General features: G+C 44.2%; 2 protein-coding genes across 4 annotated transcripts in view; both read left to right on the top strand.

The window, feature by feature from the left end:
- The first annotated feature begins 430 nt into the window (after positions 1–430).
- On the top strand, positions 431–5,560 carry shbg (sex hormone-binding globulin). The gene is made up of 6 exons (XM_076288381.1): positions 431–505; positions 805–966; positions 1,129–1,288; positions 2,422–2,567; positions 5,056–5,266; positions 5,427–5,560. The coding sequence occupies exons 1-6, from the start codon at positions 431–433 to the stop codon at positions 5,558–5,560; spliced, it is 888 nt and encodes a 295-aa protein (XP_076144496.1).
- A 2,666-nt stretch (positions 5,561–8,226) lies between these two features.
- The window catches only part of neurl4 (neuralized E3 ubiquitin protein ligase 4), a 28,797-nt gene continuing 16,685 nt past the window's right edge, over positions 8,227–20,338 (top strand). For 2 of the 3 annotated variants that reach the window (XM_076289166.1, XM_076289167.1), the window contains exons 1-15: positions 8,227–8,392; positions 12,313–12,898; positions 13,003–13,068; positions 13,532–13,995; positions 15,045–15,156; positions 15,459–15,547; positions 15,718–15,790; positions 16,530–16,803; positions 17,272–17,462; positions 17,825–17,910; positions 18,358–18,520; positions 18,860–19,073; positions 19,569–19,645; positions 19,757–19,835; positions 20,023–20,192. In XM_076289166.1, the coding sequence (XP_076145281.1) occupies positions 8,228–8,392; positions 12,313–12,898; positions 13,003–13,068; positions 13,532–13,995; positions 15,045–15,156; positions 15,459–15,547; positions 15,718–15,790; positions 16,530–16,803; positions 17,272–17,462; positions 17,825–17,910; positions 18,358–18,520; positions 18,860–19,073; positions 19,569–19,645; positions 19,757–19,835; positions 20,023–20,192 (2,809 nt within the window). In that variant the 5' untranslated portion in view covers position 8,227. The remainder of the gene's footprint in view (positions 8,393–12,312; positions 12,899–13,002; positions 13,069–13,531; positions 13,996–15,044; positions 15,157–15,458; positions 15,548–15,717; positions 15,791–16,529; positions 16,804–17,271; positions 17,463–17,824; positions 17,911–18,357; positions 18,521–18,859; positions 19,074–19,568; positions 19,646–19,756; positions 19,836–20,022; positions 20,193–20,338) is intronic. The other variant, XM_076289168.1, reaches the window with a different exon arrangement.

Raw genomic sequence — 20,338 nt, forward strand, 5'->3', positions numbered from 1 at the left:
TCAGCCTGAGCCTACAACTCCAGTACTCTTGTAGTTTCATATTTAAACCTCATATTAAGAGGTTTAAACCTGGGTAGTCCTATTATCTTATTTCCTGTTTGTTCATTGGGGAGAGATTGATGGTGGAGGGCTCATCAATCTTGGTAACAGAGAACGCACCTGGACTCCTTACATGAGCCTAAGTCACCTACTCTCTGAAATCGAAAGGTTAGTCTGTTTCTTCACAGGATTATTTATTTGAGTTTGTGACCTAATTGTTTTTATCTTTTGTAGCAAGATTCATTTTAAACCCTGTCTTTTACCTTTCTTGGACAGCATCACATCATATTTTTCTTTTCGGACTTTTGATCCGGAGGGTGCTTTATTCTATGGGGACACGGACAATGGGGAAGACTGGTTTGTTCTCTTTCTGCGAGATGGTGTCCCAGAGATGCAAATTGGGAAGGGAGACGTGTTGGTCTCTGTGGCAGGTGGCCACAAACTAAACGATGGCCTCTGGCACAAGGTATGCCTGACCTTTGGTCTGACTATTTTTGAGCATTAATTTACAAATTTTCTGCACTGATTTCCAATTCCTACATGTTATGTAGTCAATTATTGTTTTATATAGAACTATTAAAATCTTAGGGCCCTTTTTAATCTATAGTTTACCTGAGTGGTAATAATCTGATGTTTTCAATAGACCCCTATTATAGCTATTGCAGAGTGCATCTTCAGCAAAGAAATTTCCGCACTTGAGTATGAGTTTGTGTTCTTGTTGCATCTGGTTTGTTGACTGTGTCTATGTGTTGGGGTACCTGACAGCTTGAACTCCACAGCGAGGGAAAGTTTGTGGTGCTGAAGGTCGATGACCACCGGGAGCTGGCGATGGGCCTGCACTCTCATGAGCCTGATACATCAAAGGAGGGATACATCCGGTTAGCCCTCGGAGGCATCCTGGTCAGCGAGAAGAAGCTTCTCCTCCCAGTGTGTACTACGCTCAAATCCTCCAAATCAGTATTAGTCATTGGTGGAATTATTGAAAGGGAAATCCTGAACTATATTCTTATAGTCATACTTATCCCTCTGGGCTAGTTCTCCTCATCTCATTTCCTGTCCTTGTCACTTCCTGCTCTGACATGTTGGTAGTTGAATCCTCTGCTGGATGGGTGCGTTAAAGGAGGCCGCTGGCTGAATCTCAGCACTCTGTGGGATAGCACTCCAAGGAAGACGGCTATGTCTTGCTTTCCAAACATCAAAGCAGGGAGCTTTTTCGCGGGTACTGGGCTCGCCATTTTCAACACTTCTGGTGAGGACCGGTTCTGTTGGAATTTGAGAAGGGAACAGAATGGAAATTAAAATAAAAGATAAATAAAGAACAGGAAGAAGTAAAGTTGACGCCAGAAGTTAGAGTACCTTATCATGACATGTAGTGTATGATGAGTAAATGTCAATAATGATGAAAATACCTGAACACGTGTAGGAGATATCATGCACTCAAGTGTTTTTAACATTGAATACTGTGTGCCAGGTGTGATCCTTCAACCTGCTTGGGAGATATCACGCAAACACTGTGCTCTAACAAATAGAACCATACCTGTCCACCTTTAAAGGCACCCTTAACAAGATTTGCTCTCAGGGTCCCTCCACAGTTGAGAAGCGCATTAATAAACAAACTAAATATGCGTCTTTTGCAACAAAGTACATAACTCCGATATAATATAGAGGGAATTGCATCAACATCAGTCTGTAAAAACAGATCTCCGAATTCCTGTAGCATAGCAACCAGGGCTCGACATTAATGGTTGCCCGGTTGCCCTTGGCTACCAAATTGTTACAAGTGATAACCAGATTTGGTTGGCTTTGGCTAATCAAACTAGAAAGTTTCTAGGTTGGTAATTGCCTAGAGGGCCACTCAAACAAGGCAGAAGTGCAGTTTGTCATGTTATGAGGTTATGTGCCATCAAAATGAATTTGTAAACTTTATGTTAAGGTCAAACAATTGTCAAGGGTGCCTTTAAAGGAGCTATGTGGAATTCTGTAGGCTACGAGTTGTGTTGAACATAATGCAACATGGTATTGGTAATATAGCGGCCACATGTGGTATACCATTGTATACAACTGGCCCCTAGCTGGTTTGTATGCTAACTTCAGTGAATACCTGGACAACATAGAGCATAGGTGTTTATGACATTACGTCATAACGGTTGTTTCCTTACATTATGTTGCTATTTCTGGGACATTTTTGGGCAATTTAAACAAAAACAAAACAACTCCACATAACACCTTTTCTACTGTTTAATGCGGAAACGTGTAATTATAGTAACTAAAGCTGATGGGGTGGAAAATACAATGTTTACCTCTGAAATGTAGTGGAATGAAAGTATAAAGTACCTAGAATGCTATATGCATATTAACTCACCTAAAACTTTCTGCAAACAGATCTTCCTGGGGTTGATCCAAAGGAAGAGAGGATCATCATAACTGTAAATACATCTTCAACGACTTTGAATGGGACCATACTCTCCTTACGGTCACTTCAATCACATTCAACAGTCTTGAGTGTGGCTAAGGACACCAACTCTGGGGTCAGAAATAGATTGATTGTTTAGCTATTTCATTTAAGAGTCTCAGTGCCTTAATTCACTACCATAAATTACTCAAATGAAATGCTCTTCACAAATGGCAGAAATGGTCTATTTAATTTAACTCATTAATGACTCTCAGGGTCCTATTTTAATGATCCAAGTGTGTCTGGAACCTGATGCGCATAAACACTTAGGGCTTGTCTGAATTGACATATGTTATCTTAAGAGTGGTAAAAATTATCTCTGTGTCAAGCGCATAGTTCAAAAGGGTTGTTCTTATGTTTCTTAATTAGTCATGGGTGTGTTTTGGGTGTAACATCCAAGTGTTGGTGGTAACGAGTTACAAAGTCAGCCCGCACCTCCCCTACGCAAATCAAAGCAGTGGTTTGTGCACAAACTGTTCATACAGACTACAACTGGCGCAGTGTAGCCTACACAACTTTGTTCAAAATTGATGCATTCAAGTTAACTTTTCAAAGTTAGTATAGCTTACTTATCACAACGCTGTCAATCGCGTTGTCAATCGCAAACGCTAATTTATTCAAACGTCTCTCTACTATCTCTAGCTTAGTTTGAGGAGGACGAAGAGAAAGCACCTGTTTGATAACTGAGCCGTGGCCTACTTAGCGCTTCAGACTTATAACCGGAGGGTTGCCGATTCGAACCCAGACCAGTAGGCACAGCTGAAGTGCCCTTGAGCAAGGCACCTAACCCCTCGCTGCTCCCCGAGCGCCGCTGTTGTTGCAGGCAGCTCACTTAGCCGGGATTAGTGTGTGCTTCACTGTGCAGTGTGACCTCACTGTGTGTTCACTGTGTGCTGAGTGTGTTTCACTAATTCACGGATTGGGATAAATGCAGAGACCACATTTCCCTCACAGGATCAAAAGAGTATATATTCTTAGTAGAGAAATAACTTTTAAGAAATAATCTGTAGCCTAGGGTAGGCTTCTGCAAAAAACAATGTTGTTGGCGATTTAAACTATCTAGCAGTCGTTTTTAATAGGCTACAAGCAATAGAGGCTTAGGCAACTGTACAGTATGGCCCACGTTCTGGTTCGTAAATTAATTTGCCCTAGGCTACTTCCAACTCTGCACTGTAGCTAATTGACTGCAGGCTATTAATATTTTTCTGTACAATAAACAAATTTGTTCGTTCAACTTTATGCAGCAGATCTATGCACTTGGCCAGCCTACAGAACGGGCACATTTTGGAGAGAGAGTGAGAATGCACGCATGTAGCCTAAGGGTTACCAGCAAACAATGTTTACCTAATGCATTAACTCAAAACTTCAAACGTTTTCTAAACAACAAAAACAGAAAGGATCTAGGCAGCAGGAGTCATTTCCGATGGAAGAACAAGATGCTGAATGAAGCCCAAAGCTTTACTGATGCTAAAGCACACACACATAAGGGTAAAATAAAAGTAAACAAAAGGTACATTTAGCAAAGGTGACAAAATGAATATAGACTATTGTTAGGCATGAAAGTAGGCCTACTCGGCTACTTTTAGCTGTCCAATGCGGAACCTGAAATTGCAAATATTAACAGTGTAGCCTAACTCTTTGAATGTTGCGACTCAAAAGTAAGTAACGGTAACGAGTAACAAGTTACTTTCCAAAATGACTAAGAAGTAAAGTAATTTCATTACAATTTAAAGAAGTAACGAGTAACTTGTAACGTATTACTTTTTTGAGTAACGTCCCCAACACTTAACATCCATTAAACCAATAAGAGTGACATCTGCCATTCCCTTTTAAGAGCAAGGAGTGCAAAATCAAATTGCTTATCGGTATTTTGACGACGAGGCTACATCTCTGCAGAAGGAATCTGCTTGCACGCGAGACAGTGACACAGGGTTACATTCGAAAACATACTGTGAAAAAAAAAAACACTTATCCCAATAATATTTAAATGACTGAATAAAAATCGAAAGGACGTTCATCCAAGCAGACCAGTCATGTTGCCTGGGACTTGTTGCCAAGGTCTCGCCAATTGTTACATTACATGACAAAATAGCTGGGGATTGCATGCACCTTTCACTTTAGAGCGTTTTTTCTTGGTCAGTGATCAAAAATTGTGATCATGAGTCCTTAGCGAAATAATAATTACCACGTTGGGTGTTAGCTAGGAACAAGACTGGCTATAGGAACGATGCGCCAGGTGTAAGAAAGGGCCCTCAGTGCCTTAATTCACTTGCATTAATAGCTCATATTATGAAATGCTCTTTCCAAATAACAAAAACTGTCACTACTAACATGAGCAATTTTTGAATATCTCATCATGTCATGTTTTCACATTTGTGTCCATTAATGCTAATTCACTCTAATCCACACAATCTTATCCAGACAGTATATTACAGCTAGCATTTAGAGTTAGGCAAAGTGTTTTCTAATGATTCTGTGCATGTTTCCCCATTTACCTAAAATGTATGTTATGTCTTCACTAATTTTACACATACTGTATATGCCTGATTTTAATCTTGTTCCAGATGATGATTTTCAAAGTAAACACAGAAACCACTCCCATAAATGAGAAGTTTGATGAGGACTTAATTTCCTTTAATGTGATCATCCATAAAACCTCAGTGGCCTTTGAAACAAAAAACGTTTCAAGTGAATCTCATCTGAGGTCAGGTGACTATAGTAGTATTTTGGCAGCGTGGAATGAGGGAATGCTTCTTGCTTTTGGTGGGGTACCAGGTGAGTTTATTCTATCAATATCAACCACTATTGAACTGGCAAATCTCTAGCCAAGATTATCATAACATTTAAATGTTCATTAAATCATGACAGATACGATTCATGGTGTACGCTGCCATATTGTAGTAAACATGGACATTTTAAACTCACTTTTTTTCAGAAGATGGTCGTGACAGTGGTTCTGATTACATGGAGGGCTGTCTAGACGCAATTTTCATCCAAGGACAAAAAATTGATTTGGACCAGGCCTCTTTCAAGGATGCATCTGTGTCTTCCCATAGCTGCCCTGTTTAAATATAACATGTCCTGTGTAAAAATACATTTTAAGATTTTCTTCTGTCTGTCATGTTTTTGTTTTCTTTGTGAAACACAATGGATGAGAGTGGTGATATTGGTTCATTGATTCATATTGGAGACTGTGTTTGTGCCTCTTAACAGACTCAAAAGCAAGGTCATTACAAGTGGTGTGTAACTGTAACATGAACAGGATCCTAATGGGACACCACTGTGTGTCAGTTTATGAAAAACTGTGTAGGCTAAATCCAGTGTTTGCACAGGCTGTCACATACTTCTGTTTCCCTCGGTTGCTTCATGAAGTCCAAAGTCGAACTCATGCCTTTCCCCATTTCCACTACCCAGTGGTTACTTCACCTAGCCTGACGAGCCAGGCCCACATTTCACCCAATAACTGCTAGTGCAGTGGTCTCCAACACGGTGCCCGCGGGACGGCTATGAGGCGCCCCCAGCGCACTTTCTAAAAATAGCCAACAGGTCGCCTGCAGATCACGCTCTAAAAACACGCTCCATTGTGAAGTTTTCAATAGATATTTAAGTCTAGACCAGAACCATTTTAAGAATGTATGTAGCCATACATCTGTAACATTAAATTGATATTGGTGATACCTTTGTAGCTGCGTTAAATTTTAGCCTTTGGCTCCAAATCCGTTTCCCATTCAATCTTTAAACAACAACGGAAGCGGAGCGCATACACGATGCTCGCACGCATAGACAGTAAAGGGGGGAAAAACTTGCTTGTCTGGTGTAGCCAATGGAAGCATATCTTCAAAAGTTCTGTGGCCATTCCATGTTCGTCAAATACGGTTTGATTGTTCAAGGACTGAAAAACAATGGCTTTAGCTCACAGGCCTTTTCTCCTCCTAGGCAACTGCCGAATAATAGCGCTGAAAATGTTATAGCATGTATGACTGAGCAGGACTGTGCATTACCCTTTTTGTCAGATCATGGATCATTTCAGGTGTGCAATAACTTTAAAATGAGTTTTCATATGTTAGGGTGGTGTGGGCGATTACTATTGAAATGTTAAAACCGAATTGTCCACTGAAATCAGAACTTAAACAACCCCTGAATTCATAATGGTGGGTGGGTATAAATTGGGTACAAATTCTAACCCAAATTATTAATTGCACAAAAAGATAGTTTTTTTTGTAAAAAAAAAAAAAAATAGATTAGATTCCCCATGCAAAGTTTGAAATGAACAAACTGAACAAAAATTTTGGTAGTGTTGCATAGGTTATTGATATTAAATTTGAAAATACAGTTGCTTAATATATAAAGATGTATAGGCCTGCACAATATTGATAATTTAAAAGTAAAAATCACATACAGTAGGCCTATTATTTAGGAGGACTACCCTCGCAAAAAAGGGGTGAGGGTATGTTTGTTTTAAATGAGTAGCCCTCCATATGATTTCGGGTCTTCAGGTAGCCCTCATTCCCAAAAAGGTTGGAGACCCCTGTGCTAGTGATATGAGATACTGAGAGGAATTGACTGTCAAGTGAACATACTGTTAGGACACCCCTGGATATCCACTGTATCACCATCAGGGATGGAGCACTATTTGTCCTCACTGACTTAGCAGCAATGTCCCACAATGTGTGTCTGCGCAAACCGGAAAAGGCTGATAGGCCTATGTAGGCCTAACATTTGAGAAACTGAAAAAGGGTGCAATAGCCTATTGCTGATGTCCTATGGGGGGAATGTAGGCTAGTTAGTCAATTGCCAAAAAGGCTTTGACATGGAAGCCATTGTGGCCCAAAACATGAATTCTGTAACGAAAAACGTTACGCTACTTCTGAATTTGTAGTCATTTAACAGTTAGGCCTACCTTTGTGTAGCTGGACGACTTATCAGTTATTTTTCTGTGAGCCGACTTCACTGTGATTTGTTGTTACAATAACCTACTCATAGCCCCCTTACATCTACGCATCTACCAAAGCCCGTTTACGGATTAGACATTCTCTGCATCTACGCTGAGCAAAGGTGGGAAAATAAAAATGAGGCGCAGTTACTCCAGGGCCGTTCATGGATCGCCCTCTGGTGGACAGTAAAGATGAGGAAAAAACATTACAGGAACCATTAGCTCAGTCTGAGCCTATAGTACTAGATGAAGTGCTGAAATAGTCGCATGTCATGCCACACAGATAAACAGTCCTTTGGTAAATATTTCCTTCAATTGTAGTCATTCTCATTTTCATTCTATTTGTTAAAAACATGATAGGCTATATGTATGCTACACTGTCTTAGGTCGAGCCAATATGGCAATTACAGCATTTGGACCATTTTACCTTTAGACAAATAACAGTAGGCCTAGGCTAGTCTAAATGAAAGTGCTGTGTCGATGCCACTAATATGGTGAGCATATGGAGCTGCAGTTGAGAATAACCGCAGGAGTGAGTTAAGTTAGGCGTGCAGTGTGCTCTTCCAATAATAATCGTAAGTCACTATGTCATCTGTAGGCTCTGCTGTTGTTAATTTGCCTCACTGCCGTAAAATGGGTTTGGTTTTACCTTCTACCGTAAAACGCATTTTGTTAGCTTTTTGGCATTACTCTCTTTACTGTCTATGATTACTCTGTATGGGTTAGCAACATGATTAGCAACCAACTGAAAGGTATTGCATTGTCGTGAAGAATAGTGTCGCGAAACGTGCCGCCCAGCGAAGATGGCGGCTGAGCTGCACCCGCGCAGCGGAAAGCTGATCGGCCTGTCGAATTCGAACCGAACTGCCCAGCGTAATCAGCCAGTTCAGGAATTTAATCATGGGTTGGTCTTAAGTCGGGAGCCACTTAAAGATCGCGATGTCTTTACTGTTCGAATCGACAAGAAGGTAAACAAATATGCCACTAGTGATGAAAGTGTGAGGTGGGAATGCGTTGGGAGTGGAGTGGGACCCGGGTTCGTGTGTCTGCAGTGCCGATCATATTGCATGGGCGTGTTGGCTTGGACAGTCCCTAACGAAAACTGTTGACTAGATGACTTGCTTGCATTTTTCCTGCTGAGCGGTTGTTGGTCGAAAAATAAAGTTCAGTAGTTGCATTCGCCATTAGTTATCTAGCCAGCCAGCCAACGTTATCACATTCGCACTCTCATAGAGCGCCTCCCTGTAAACATCAAGCTCAACAGACAGCTCGCGCTTGCTAGTGATCAAGGCAGTGTCAAGTGAGTAGCAAGAGGCAGCCAGCTAGCCATCACTGGTGTGTGACTATAGAGTAGGCTACACCATATTTGAGGCAATGAAACGTTACACGTAACAGATGTGATTTGACCATCAAGTATAAACAAACTTCTCTGAAGTTAAGACATCCACGCTTGTGAACAGAGTGATATCACGTATGATCAGCTAACTTGCTATTGCTGTCAAATGCATCAAGCTAGCACGCGAGAACATATTTTTTTAAACCATAGCTTGGGCTTAGTGGTCTCTAACGTTGGTTGTTCATGAGCCGATCAGTCAGGTCATTGTGTTTGTAACAGCTTTGTATGAACGTATCTCTATGGTTGTTTTGAGTGGTAAGGTTTAGGGTATGGTGAGTTAGCTAGCATAGGCATCAATGTATAGCTACTGTTTGGGATAACGGGGGTTAACATTAACCTGTAGTTAGCCAGACCTGACCACACACGTCAAATAAATAAGATAGCTACCAAACGTCACTGAACAAGTTGTGCATTTGGGACCTCCTTACAAATATAGTAAGTATGTCCACTTGTTATTCTAGCCCAGACCTCGAAATATGTTACCTCGAAATATGCTACCTATGGACGTAAACAATCTAACGGTAGCTAACGCTAGGTTAACACCAAGGTAGTGATTTTTTCACGTCTTCACATTAATACTTGGCTAGCTATGGTACTACGCTGTTCAGCTTTCATCAAATAGGCTGCCTAAGTAGGTTGTATTGGAGCGACGTTTGGCATTTGTCTTCATCGTTTAATTCGTCCGAAATGGATTCACGTTTATTTCACGGGCTCTTTCCATGAATGACCTTGTGTTCGTTTGGTTGGCTGTCATTGCTTGCATTGGTTTTTGCTTATATTATCAATTGTGCTCTACAACGACTGACTGGTGCTTAATATTTCACATACACACTCTCATTTTAAAATGTACCAGCTGTGGTAGATTGCTTCAGTCAACGGCACATGCCTGCCCTTTGCATAATGTCATTCTATCTTCGGTTCGCCTTGTGTGACTACATTAACATAATTTCTGTGGCTTCTTTACGCGTGCATATGATGTTATGTTAGTGCTTTATTGTCAATAGCATGACACCAATAAATTTGCATGTCGTCTCTGTACTCAATGTCACTGATGCCATCGCTCTCATGAGCGCTGTTTTTCCAAAGGCTCCTCCAATATGATTGCTTGCTGTGGACTACACCATGGTTCTCTTTGCAGTAACTCGGGGGCATATTATATTATATTATATTATATTATATTATATTATATTGTCCTCAAATCAGGCCACACAAGCTTTGCAACGTCATGTCAACCTTTTTCAAACCGGTAAAATGAATAGAAAACTACATGGTAGTAGGCACCATGCTACAGACAGTTATGAAGCAGATCCTGCATGGAACACTGGGAAATCGATGCGCCAGGATAACTTGGCGAGGCTGAGCATTATGCCAACCCCGATGCTGCCGAACTGTTTATAGTTCCCTGCTTTTGGTATTGAGTAAATAGACATTAATAGATCGTGTGTTGATTGAATGCAGACTAGTAATTCAGGGCCTGGTTGACACATTTAGGTTTTGCCATGTGAAACGCACGCTACACTTCCAGTGAGGTTGGGTTAAGATGGTTGGAGTCACAATATGGTTTAGTATTGTAGAATTCTGGGGTATTCTTACTGTATTCTGATGTGTTCATATATTACTTCTGTGTGGTAATCTTTATGGTACTGTATAATATGGTATCTTTATGGTACTGTATAATATGGTATTTTTATTTGCACCATGGTTGGTCACATGAAAAGTGAACATAAATGCAGTGCAATGTAATGTAATGAATGCTGTAGCATTGTCTTTGGAGGGGGACAGCAAGGGTCAGAGGGCTGGATGGCCTCCTAGGGTATCTTCCTAGAGAGTGGAAGATGGATTGCCAAAAAGCAACTTCAGATCACTGGTCAGACGGTGGTTACATAAGCAGACAAGAGAAAGAAGGAGAGAGATGGAGACGGAGAGAGAGAGAGAGAGACAGATGGATTGACCGATAAGGCTTTAAGTAGAGAGGGAGATCTCTCCCCAGCATCGTCGAGCGGGCACACAACGCTGCCTGCTTTTCAACTTCCTAACCTAGATCTGTCCAGCTGGTGTGTACTACTGCCTCACTTAGCACTAGGAGGACACTGGTGAACGTGTGCCCAGCCCACAGCGTAGGACTTCAGGAAGAAGATGAGCAGGAGGTGCAGGGAGAGGAAAGGACTTGGGAAATAAGAGCTCTCAAGAACAGAGAGCAGTGAGCGATAGAGATCGGCGTTTGAAATCTGATTCGCCTCTTTGATACAACAGTAAGTCGGTTGTGATTTTGTTGCCGTCGGTGCAGCAGCACCTGAATGTAGGCTAATACCCGAGGCGGCGGATGTGGAAAGAGATAAGGAACTGGTTTGCCATTTACTGTCTGTCTACTGGACTTGCGCATTAAACCTGGCAGGGAATGTTAGAGGAATGAGTGGCTAAGACATTACTTAGAACAATGTGCGCGGCATTGTTCATCCAGAGTAATCAAAGTGACAAAGAAGGTGAACATTTGTGGGTACTTATTTTCAGCATTGCAATAGCTTATGAATGAACTGACATTGTCATGGACACACTCCTGCTACATTTACTAGGCTACTTACTACACCAATCACTTACTAAAGTGGTTCTCAAATGGGGGTACGTGAGATTTTAAAATATACATATATTTAAAAAGTAGAATCCATGCAAAAATACTTTAAATTATTGTATTTTATACAATTATTTAATAAATATTTCAGGAAAATATAAGTTCATAAAATGAATTTTATATTTCGGTAGGCTATTCAATTTCATTATCCTAAAAACCCAGAGTCCCCCCCATACCAGGATGATTTGACCCAACCTGTCACATGCCACCCGCCATCACCTGTCAATCACTGTCAAAACTCAAACAATGGAGTCGTGGTTGAAGCATAGCTGTAATTCTTGTGAAAACATGGAGGGACAAGTGGCACAAAAGGCCAAACCAGGCCAAACACTGATGGCACAGTGCTCTGTTTTAAGTCTTTTTTTCTCAACTAAAAATGCTTTGCGCTGGTTAGGGGGTACTTGGCTGAAAAAATATTTCACAGGGGGTACATCACTGAAAAAAGGTTGAGAACCACTGACTTACTACATCAATCATTATTTGACACTAAACATCATTAACCATTTTTTTTTGTTTTATAAATGACTGAGTATATTGTGTATTTGTCCACTCACTGCCGACAAAGTACTGTAGTAGTCAAGCCAATCTTTTTGCTCAGCATCAGAGATAGTCTTCCACCCCTTACTGCACCACCTGAGAGTATTTCCTGACACTTGACCACATCCCTTCCTCTCTCCTGGCAGTTGGTTATTGGAGAAGCCAATCTTGGTAGCCTTACTCCCGCTATTTTTAGGCAAGGCTTTATTCATAGCCGATTTCGATGCAGCATATTCACTTCAAGGTCTTTTTAGGAAGGCGAGGGTTCTGTGGAGTAGAGGCCAACAGTTTAACGTGCTTGTCCTCTCTCCCCCAAACGCGCTCAGGTGAACTCGTGGAGCGGGTCCATCGAGATTGGCGTGACGGCACTGGACCCGGCGGCGCTGGACTTCCCCAGCAGCGCCACAGGACTGAAGGGTGGCTCGTGGATCGTGTCTGGCTGCTCGGTGCTAAAGGACGGGCGCTCGGTGTTGGAGGAGTACGGCCGCGACTTGGACCAGCTGGCCGAGGGCGACCGCGTGGGCATCCAGAGGGACGGGCGCGGGCAGCTCCACCTGTGGGTCAACGGGCAGGACTGCGGGCCCGCCGCCTCGGGCCTGCCGCCGCGGCTATGGGCGGTGGTGGACCTGTACGGCAAGTGCACCCAGGTGACCGTGGTCAGCTGTGAGCCGCCGCCCGACGGAGGAGGGGGGGCAGAGGAGGAGGCCAGGGCTGAGAGCGAGGACGGCGTCTGCGCGGAGGAGGAGGACGACGACGAAGAGGAGGAGGAGGAGGAAGAGGAGCCGGCGGAGGGCATCATCGGGAGGGGGCGTGCTGCCGCGGCGCGCCGCAACCAAGACAATGCGGCCATCGCAAGTGCTGTGGCGGCGGCCGCAGGAGCTGCAGCCCTGGTGAATGGGAGCGCAGAGGAAGGTAAAGACGACCTGCCATCTTCTTGTAAGGTGTGTGTGTGTGTGTGTGTTGTTTTTGTCTGCCATTCCAGTTTGTCTGTCTGTCATTTCCTTCTCCTGCTTCAGTGCCTGAACTTTCAAGAAGTCACAGCCGGCCAGACAAGTTTCCCAACAACCTAGACCCAGAGACAGGTAAGGACAGGCAACACTGTATACATTTGCTTTGTTAGTTTCCAATCATATAGCGTGTGTTTTTGTCAAGGGGAAGTAAACCTGACATGGCAACTCTCTCTCTCTTTTTCTCCTCCTCACCATTTCATCACTTTTCTTGAACCGCTTTTGTCCGTCATACACTCTCTCTCTCTCTCTCTCTCTCTCTCTGTCTCTCTCTTTCTTTTTCTCTCTCTCTTTCTCTCTCTCCATCTGGTCCTGCTCTCTGACCTTGCACTTTACCTTTCATACCGACTCTCAACTTTTTGTATCCCGCATTCTCTCTCCATCTGTTTTTGTTATACATACATACCTTCAACACACACACACACACACACACACACACACACACACACACACACACACACACACACACACACACACACACACACACACACACACACACACACACACACACCTCTACATCCCATCCCTTCATCCGCAGTGCTGACGGAGCACCAGCTGTTCGACGTTTTCAACAACGCCATCGTCTCGCTGTACCGCTCGGAGGATGAGAGCGGAGGACACCTAGGCTCTGGGGGGGAGACGGACTCTTCCAGGGGGGCCATGGACGTGTCCAGGGCCGGGTCCAGCGGGACGGGATCGGGGCCCGGCGGAGGGGAGAACAGTAGCAGCAGCGGAGGCGGTGGAGGAACTACGCCCAACGGCGAGGGATCGGGCCACAGTCCCCTGGGCAACGGTGGAGGAGGAAGTGGCGGTGGTGGTGTGACCGGAATGGGATCGGGCAGCATGACGACCAACGACGCGCTGCTCTTCCACGAGAAGTGCGGCACGCTCATCAAGCTGAGCAACAACCACAAGACGGCGGAGCGGCGACGTCCCCTGGACGAGTTCAACAACGGCGTGGTCATGACCAATCGGCCGCTGCGTCACAACGAGATGTTCGAGGTGAGTGCCACGACGAAGAAACTGAATCTTAAACTTCTCAGGCACTGAGTCTGAATTCAGGCGTGGGCCAGATTGTTTAAGATTTGAAGATAGGTTGTTATATGCAGTATAATGGCTTGATTCATTTCTGATAACTTCAGACACAGGAAGTTTCCTTTGCTTTGAGAAAAGCTACATAACTGTATAATGGCTGCCATGCATCACCCAGGCGGGAGCTACACATTGGTGGTGTTTGAAGTGGAGTTCCCTCTTCATTGTAAAGCACTTGGTGCATCTAGATAAGGCGCTTTTTAAATATATTGTGTTGTTGTTGTTGCACCACGGTTTACGGGAAGCTTTACGAGAAACTCCACGTGAGACACCACATGATGTTTTATATGCTTTGCTGCCAACGCTTTCCTGTAAACCTAACTGCCTCTCACTCACAACTTTGGCTACAACAAATTCCCTTTTCGACGTCAATAAAGCAAGTGTGACTGGATTTGGTTTGATTTGAAAGAGGGAGTGCAGGCCTGAGCTAGCTAGCCTGTGAAACAGTGAGTGTGAGAGTGTGAAAGAGATCTGATAAAGACAGAAAGAGATCTGAGAGGGATCAGAGACTGAGAGGATTATAGGAAGTCAGACAAAACACACACAGCACAGATAACAGAGAGAGAGTTTGAGAGTGTGTGTGTGCGTGTGTGTGCGTGTGTGTGCGCGCAGTAGTCTGATGTGCTCTAAAAATGGCATGTTTCAGGTGTTTGGTTGCCCTCTGATTTTACAGTCTGTTGAGCCTTTATGACCCTGCAACTATTTGAGAGTGCAGGTCTTTGTTTTCTGGCCTGTTAAAAATTGTGCCAGTGTTGTCTCCCAGTGGCCCTAAGGCAACCTTGAACTGGTTCTATTTTGGTCTCCCTTCAGGGAAAGCAAGTAGATGAAGTGCACTTCTTCTTCCCCATTTAAAGTTGTCACAGTGACTTTGACATTTTAAATCCACAACCCACAATGGAGGGTTTTAGTTTGGTATTACTTTGATGCTACTTTCTTAATGTTTTTTTTTTCTTCTCCAGATCCGCATCGATAAACTGGTTGATAAGTGGTCAGGATCGATTGAGATTGGTGTGACGACACACAACCCAAACAACCTGGACTACCCGGCAACTATGACCAACCTGCGGTCAGGTACGGTGCGGTTTGGCAGCTTTTTTACTTCCACCAAGGAGGTTATGTTTTCAGGTTGGATAGTGTTTCTATCAGTCAGCAGAATTCCAGAAAAAAAACGTTGCCAATGCCAATTTTCATGGAACATTACATTTTAAACACATTAGAGGGCAGTTGGCCTTGGTAGAGGTCTATGGACTCCTTGTGCCCAGTCTTGTTGTGAGCTCAGCTGTAATGACCCGTGAAGTCCATGCAGTCTTCTTGAGGCAACTTTGAAACGTGTCTTTGTTATCTAATGGGCAGTTATGCATTGGTGTCTGCAGGAACGATAATGATGAGTGGCTGTGGGATTCTGACCAATGGCAAAGGCACTCGCCGGGAGTACTGTGAATTCAGCCTGGATGAACTACAAGTGAGTGGGTGTGCATGCTCTTGTGTGATTTTATTTATTTTTTAATCTGTATATGTGTGTGCGTGTTTTAAAGAATAACTAGAGGTCAAGCCATCTTTCTCTCTCTCTCTCTCACTCTCACTCTCTCTCTCTTTCTCTCCTCCTTTTGTCTGAATTGCTCTGACTGTTAGGAGGGAGATCACATCGGTCTAATGAGGAAAGCCAGTGGTGCCCTGCACTTCTACATCAATGGCATTGACCAAGGTGAGAGTCGTATTTGGGATTAATGTTCTCATGTCCTGCTCTCAAATCTCAGTACGAGAATAGCATTGCAGAAAATAGCCAGTACTGTGTAACAAGTAACTATAATTTTTTGTGGTGCATTTGTTAGGGCTGTCCGTTTATGGCAGAAATTATAATCTTGATCGTTTTGGTCAGTATTGAGATCATAATTATTCAACATGATTACTTAGTGTGACACCATCCATTTTCTAAACTTAAAAAAAAAAGATATAAAAAAATATTTTACATATAATTCAACTGTAAAACAAATTAAAAAATACATGCAAAAATATCATGTTTACAAGCCCAAAGGAAACAAGGGCTGGATTTATAACTCAAGAGAAAACAAGAGCATTGTTGCAAAATAGAATGCAACAAATTCATCTATATTTCTATTATGTTGTTTTTTATAATCATTGGAAGCCATAATGGACGATTAATCGATTAATTTGAATAATTGCACAGCCCTACATTTGGTGGTCTTGTCTTGTTTTCTTTTTGTGTTGTTTATAAGTAAGCAGCTTACATAATGTCACTCATTTTCAGCAGATACTTTAGTTTTATCTTACCATTAGTCAGTCCTTCCCTAACAATTCGTCAGTTGTTTCCTTGACCAGTCATGCATTCTTAGATTTGTTGCATAATCCACCAGACATGACGGACACAAGACAACACTACTTGTTTTTGTTCATTTGTTGTTTACTTGTGTGTTTGTTTACAGGAGTGGCTGCAGCTCAGACGCCAGGTGTCGTTTATGGGGTCGTCGACCTTTATGGTATGGCCGTCAAGGTTACCATAGTTCACAACCATAACCATAGCGACCGTCTCCGGCGGAACAACGCCATAATGAGGGCTCTGTCGCCTGATGTGGGGCGACCACGCCCCTCCCTGTCGTTGACCCCTGACCCTGAAACCCAGGACCGTCTGCTGTTCCACCCCAACTGCGGGCAGAAGGCCGCCATCATTGGTGACGGGAGGACAGCTCTGCGTCCTCAGTGAGTCAGCGGTTTATTTATTTTTTCTATTTGGACATTTTCTTGTCTTTTCTTGTCTTCCCAAATACCCTATTTGTTACAGATAATTACATTTCTGTAGAATATTTCTGGTTAGAATTAATTTTGGTCTTATGTGAAGATATTGGACATCATTCGTTACTCATTGTATATCGTAGTCTGCAATGTGTTGTTTCTCATTTATCTGACTAAAGGATAGATATTAATAACAAGATGGCCACTAATAACAGAATTAGTGGCCTTGGTGTACTTGTACTTGGCATTTGAGTAATGTTTGTTCAACCTATGTTTGACATTTCTTCAATAATAAGGATCTTGCATTCTCTGTAATACGTATTAATAAGGGTTCAGGTGAACCGCTGTTGTTTGGTTTTGTTTCTGCCCCTCTATCTCCTGTTACACTGAGGCTGATCATCTCCACTCTCTCCAATCTCCTTTTTCCTTGGGCAGTGCGACGGACGACTTCAACCATGGTGTGGTCCTGAGCAGCCGCCCGCTGCGCTCCAACGAGGTGTTCCAGGTGCGCATCGACAAGATGGTGGACAAGTGGGCCGGTTCCATTGAGATCGGCGTGACGACGCACAACCCCGCCTACCTGCAGCTACCGTCCACGATGACCAACCTGCGCTCAGGTGAAACAAGTAATCACAACCTCCCAACAAACACCTACATACCATACACATACAGCGCTACACACAAATGTCTAACGTAAGTTTACCTTTTCTAGCTTACCCGCTCTGATATGTTAATTACTGATTTGTAAATAATGTTAATACTGCTGGGAGTGGTCAGTTGTGGGCATTACACCACCATCTCTGTAGTTAGCTGCTCTATCTGATGCCCTGGAGCGTGATCCGTGATGTCAGCCTCTTCAGACCAGGGACTGCTGACTCATGAGTTAAAATGACGCGCTAACGCAACACATGAAACCACGGAGCCATCTAGAAGGCTCCCCGTAGCCTCTCTCCATTTTTCACTCACCCCACCTCCTCCCGTTCTCCAGGGACGTGGATGATGACCGGCAATGGGGTGATGCACAACGGAACCACCATCCTGGACGAATATGGGCACAACTTAGACCGGCTCAAAGTGAGTGAGGGATCTCCCTGGCCCTTCTCAGTTGACCAGACGGCAGTCCTAAGTGTTCTGTAATGATTTTCTAAAGATAAAATGCACGTCATGTTGATCTTTTCATTTTTTGTCTTCTCCATCCTTCCGCTTTTGGCTTCTCCTTTTATCTCTCATCTCTCTTCCCTCACTCTATTCTCTCCCTTTTTCCCTCTGTTCTGTCACTCATTCTCCACCTTTTTTATGATTACTTCTCTTATATGCTGACTCTTCTCTCTCTCTCTCTCTCTCTCCCTCTTGCACTATCCCTGTCTCTCTCTCCCTCCCTCTCTCTCCTGCTCTCTCCCTCTCTCTTGCTATATCCCTTCCTCCCTCCCTCTCTCTATCTCTCTCTCTTGCTCTATCCCTGTCTCTCTCTCCCTCTCTCTTTCTCTCTCTCTCTCTCTCTCTCTCTCTCCCTCTCTCCAGGCGGGTGACACGGTGGGGGTGGTGCGCAAGGAAGACGGTAGTCTGCACTTCTTTGTGAACGGCGTGGCTCAGGGCCCCGCTGCCTGGAATGTGCCGCCCTGCGTCTACGCCGTGGTCGACCTCTACGGACAAGCCGCCCAGGCCACCATCATGGACGACATGGGTAAGAGAGCGAGGGACAGAGAGGGAGCGGAAAGAAAGAAATGGTCAGGGAGGACTAAAGAGAGAGTGATAGAAAGTGAAGGAGTGTAAAGGGAGAGTCTGTAGATGAGTGCAGATGCCATGCTCAGTTGAGAAGACCTGCTGTCTTAGTATTATGCATGGGATGGAAATGCGGTAATGTTACATAAGGCAGCAGACTGGAGATTTGCATTGCATATATACCTCAGTCTAATCTCTCTTTTGTGCCAATTTCCTCTTCTATTTATTTTTCTCTTTCATATTCTCTTTCTCTCATTCGCTCTTCACTCCTCTTCCTCTCTATCCCTCGCTCCCTCTCCAGCTGACCTTCCCCCTCTGCCGGACGACTGTTCGGAGGGCCCCACGGCCATGTCGCCGGGCAGCCCCTGCTCGGTCGGCGGCGGCGGCAACGCCACCAACGACCTCCGCTTCCACCAGATGCACGGCACCAACGCGGTCATCACCAACGGCGGCCGCACGGCACTGCGGCAGAACTGCCGCAGCGAGTTCAACGACGCCATCGTAATCTCCAATAGGTGTGTATGTGTGTGTGGGCGGCTCGCTCTTTATTTATAACCAGCTGGACAGTGAAGCATGTAGGTCTTACAGGGTGGACATTCCTAACCAGGGTCTCAGACATAAATAAATAACGTGTATGTATATATTATTCTTAATATATCAGGCTATCGTGTCGGTTATGATTTGTGTATCCATGAGGCCCTTATAATCTTGATTTCATTCCTACAACTTGGGACTTGTCTGGCCATGAGTCGTGGTAGAGTTTGTTCTTTTCTGTGCTTAGAGGTCCTTTGGTGACACAAATGGGCCACATTATTCAGTGTGTATTGAAACGCGTTCTATTAATCATATGGGTCCCCCAATGAGGCCCACTCTCTGTCTCTTTCTTACTGTGCTGCTTGGGGAATCTCCCATCGGAAATACATAGACCACTTCAGTGCTAGCAAAGCACCTGTTTCAGTGATCCATTCATCCAACAATATCCATCCATAAATGTCCATTACTTGCTCCAGGTGCCTTCGAGATGGAGAGCTCTTTGAGATAGTGATTCAGAAGATGGTGGACCGCTGGTCAGGCTCAATAGAAGCAGGTGAGAGGGAGAAAAGGTGTTTTTACTACGTTACCCAGAGTGCCGACTCATCTCAGTGCTGTTGTGTTGTATTCGGCTGTGTGACGTACCCGTGTTGATGTTTGTGTTCAGGAGTCACGGCGATCAGGCCAGAGGAGCTGGAGTTTCCCAACACCATGACAGATATAGACTATGACACATGGATGCTCAGGTATGCCTGTGTGTGTGTGTGTGTGTGTGTGTTTCCAATATCTGTGTCTATTTTTGGCCCTTTTGTGCGTTGACATGCCTACCCTTTCGCCTTTCCCTTTTTGCTTCTCTTCTCCTCTCATCCTCCACTCTTCTCTCTCTCTTCCCTTTCACCTTTGGGTCCCTCCCTCCCTCCATCCCTCCCTCAGTGGCACGGCCATCATGCAGGACGGCAACACCATGCGGAACAACTACGGTTGCGATCTGGACTCGTTGACCACGGCCTCGCGGATCGGCATGATGCGCTCGGCCACTGGCGACCTGCACTACTACATCAACGGCGTGGACCAGGGCGTGGCCTGCACAGGGCTGCCCTCAGGTACGGACCAATCCGGGGAGAGAGTGAGGGGCTGCCCTCAGGTGCAGACCAATCAGGGGAGAGAGTGAGGGGCAACAGCCAAGATGAAGGCAACTTGTCTAAACTTCAGTTAATAGTAAAAGAGAAGGGAATGTCTTGCCACTGTT

This window comes from Alosa pseudoharengus, unplaced genomic scaffold (assembly GCF_046254945.1).
Source record: "Alosa pseudoharengus isolate Yale_2024_CS ecotype anadromous, Long Island Sound unplaced genomic scaffold, YU_APseudo_1.1 YU_APseudo_1.1_scf_17, whole genome shotgun sequence".
Lineage (NCBI taxonomy): Eukaryota > Metazoa > Chordata > Actinopteri > Clupeiformes > Clupeidae > Alosa > Alosa pseudoharengus.

Bases quoted from the DNA above. Each gene is read 5' to 3' on its own strand.
- shbg (XM_076288381.1), top strand. From the start codon at position 431: ATGCAAATTGGGAAGGGAGACGTGTTGGTCTCTGTGGCAGGTGGCCAC. The intron at 1,289-2,421 runs GTGAGGACCGGT...TTCTGCAAACAG, and splicing joins CGCCATTTTCAACACTTCTG to ATCTTCCTGGGGTTGATCCA. The intron at 5,267-5,426 runs GTGAGTTTATTC...ACTTTTTTTCAG, and splicing joins TGCTTTTGGTGGGGTACCAG to AAGATGGTCGTGACAGTGGT.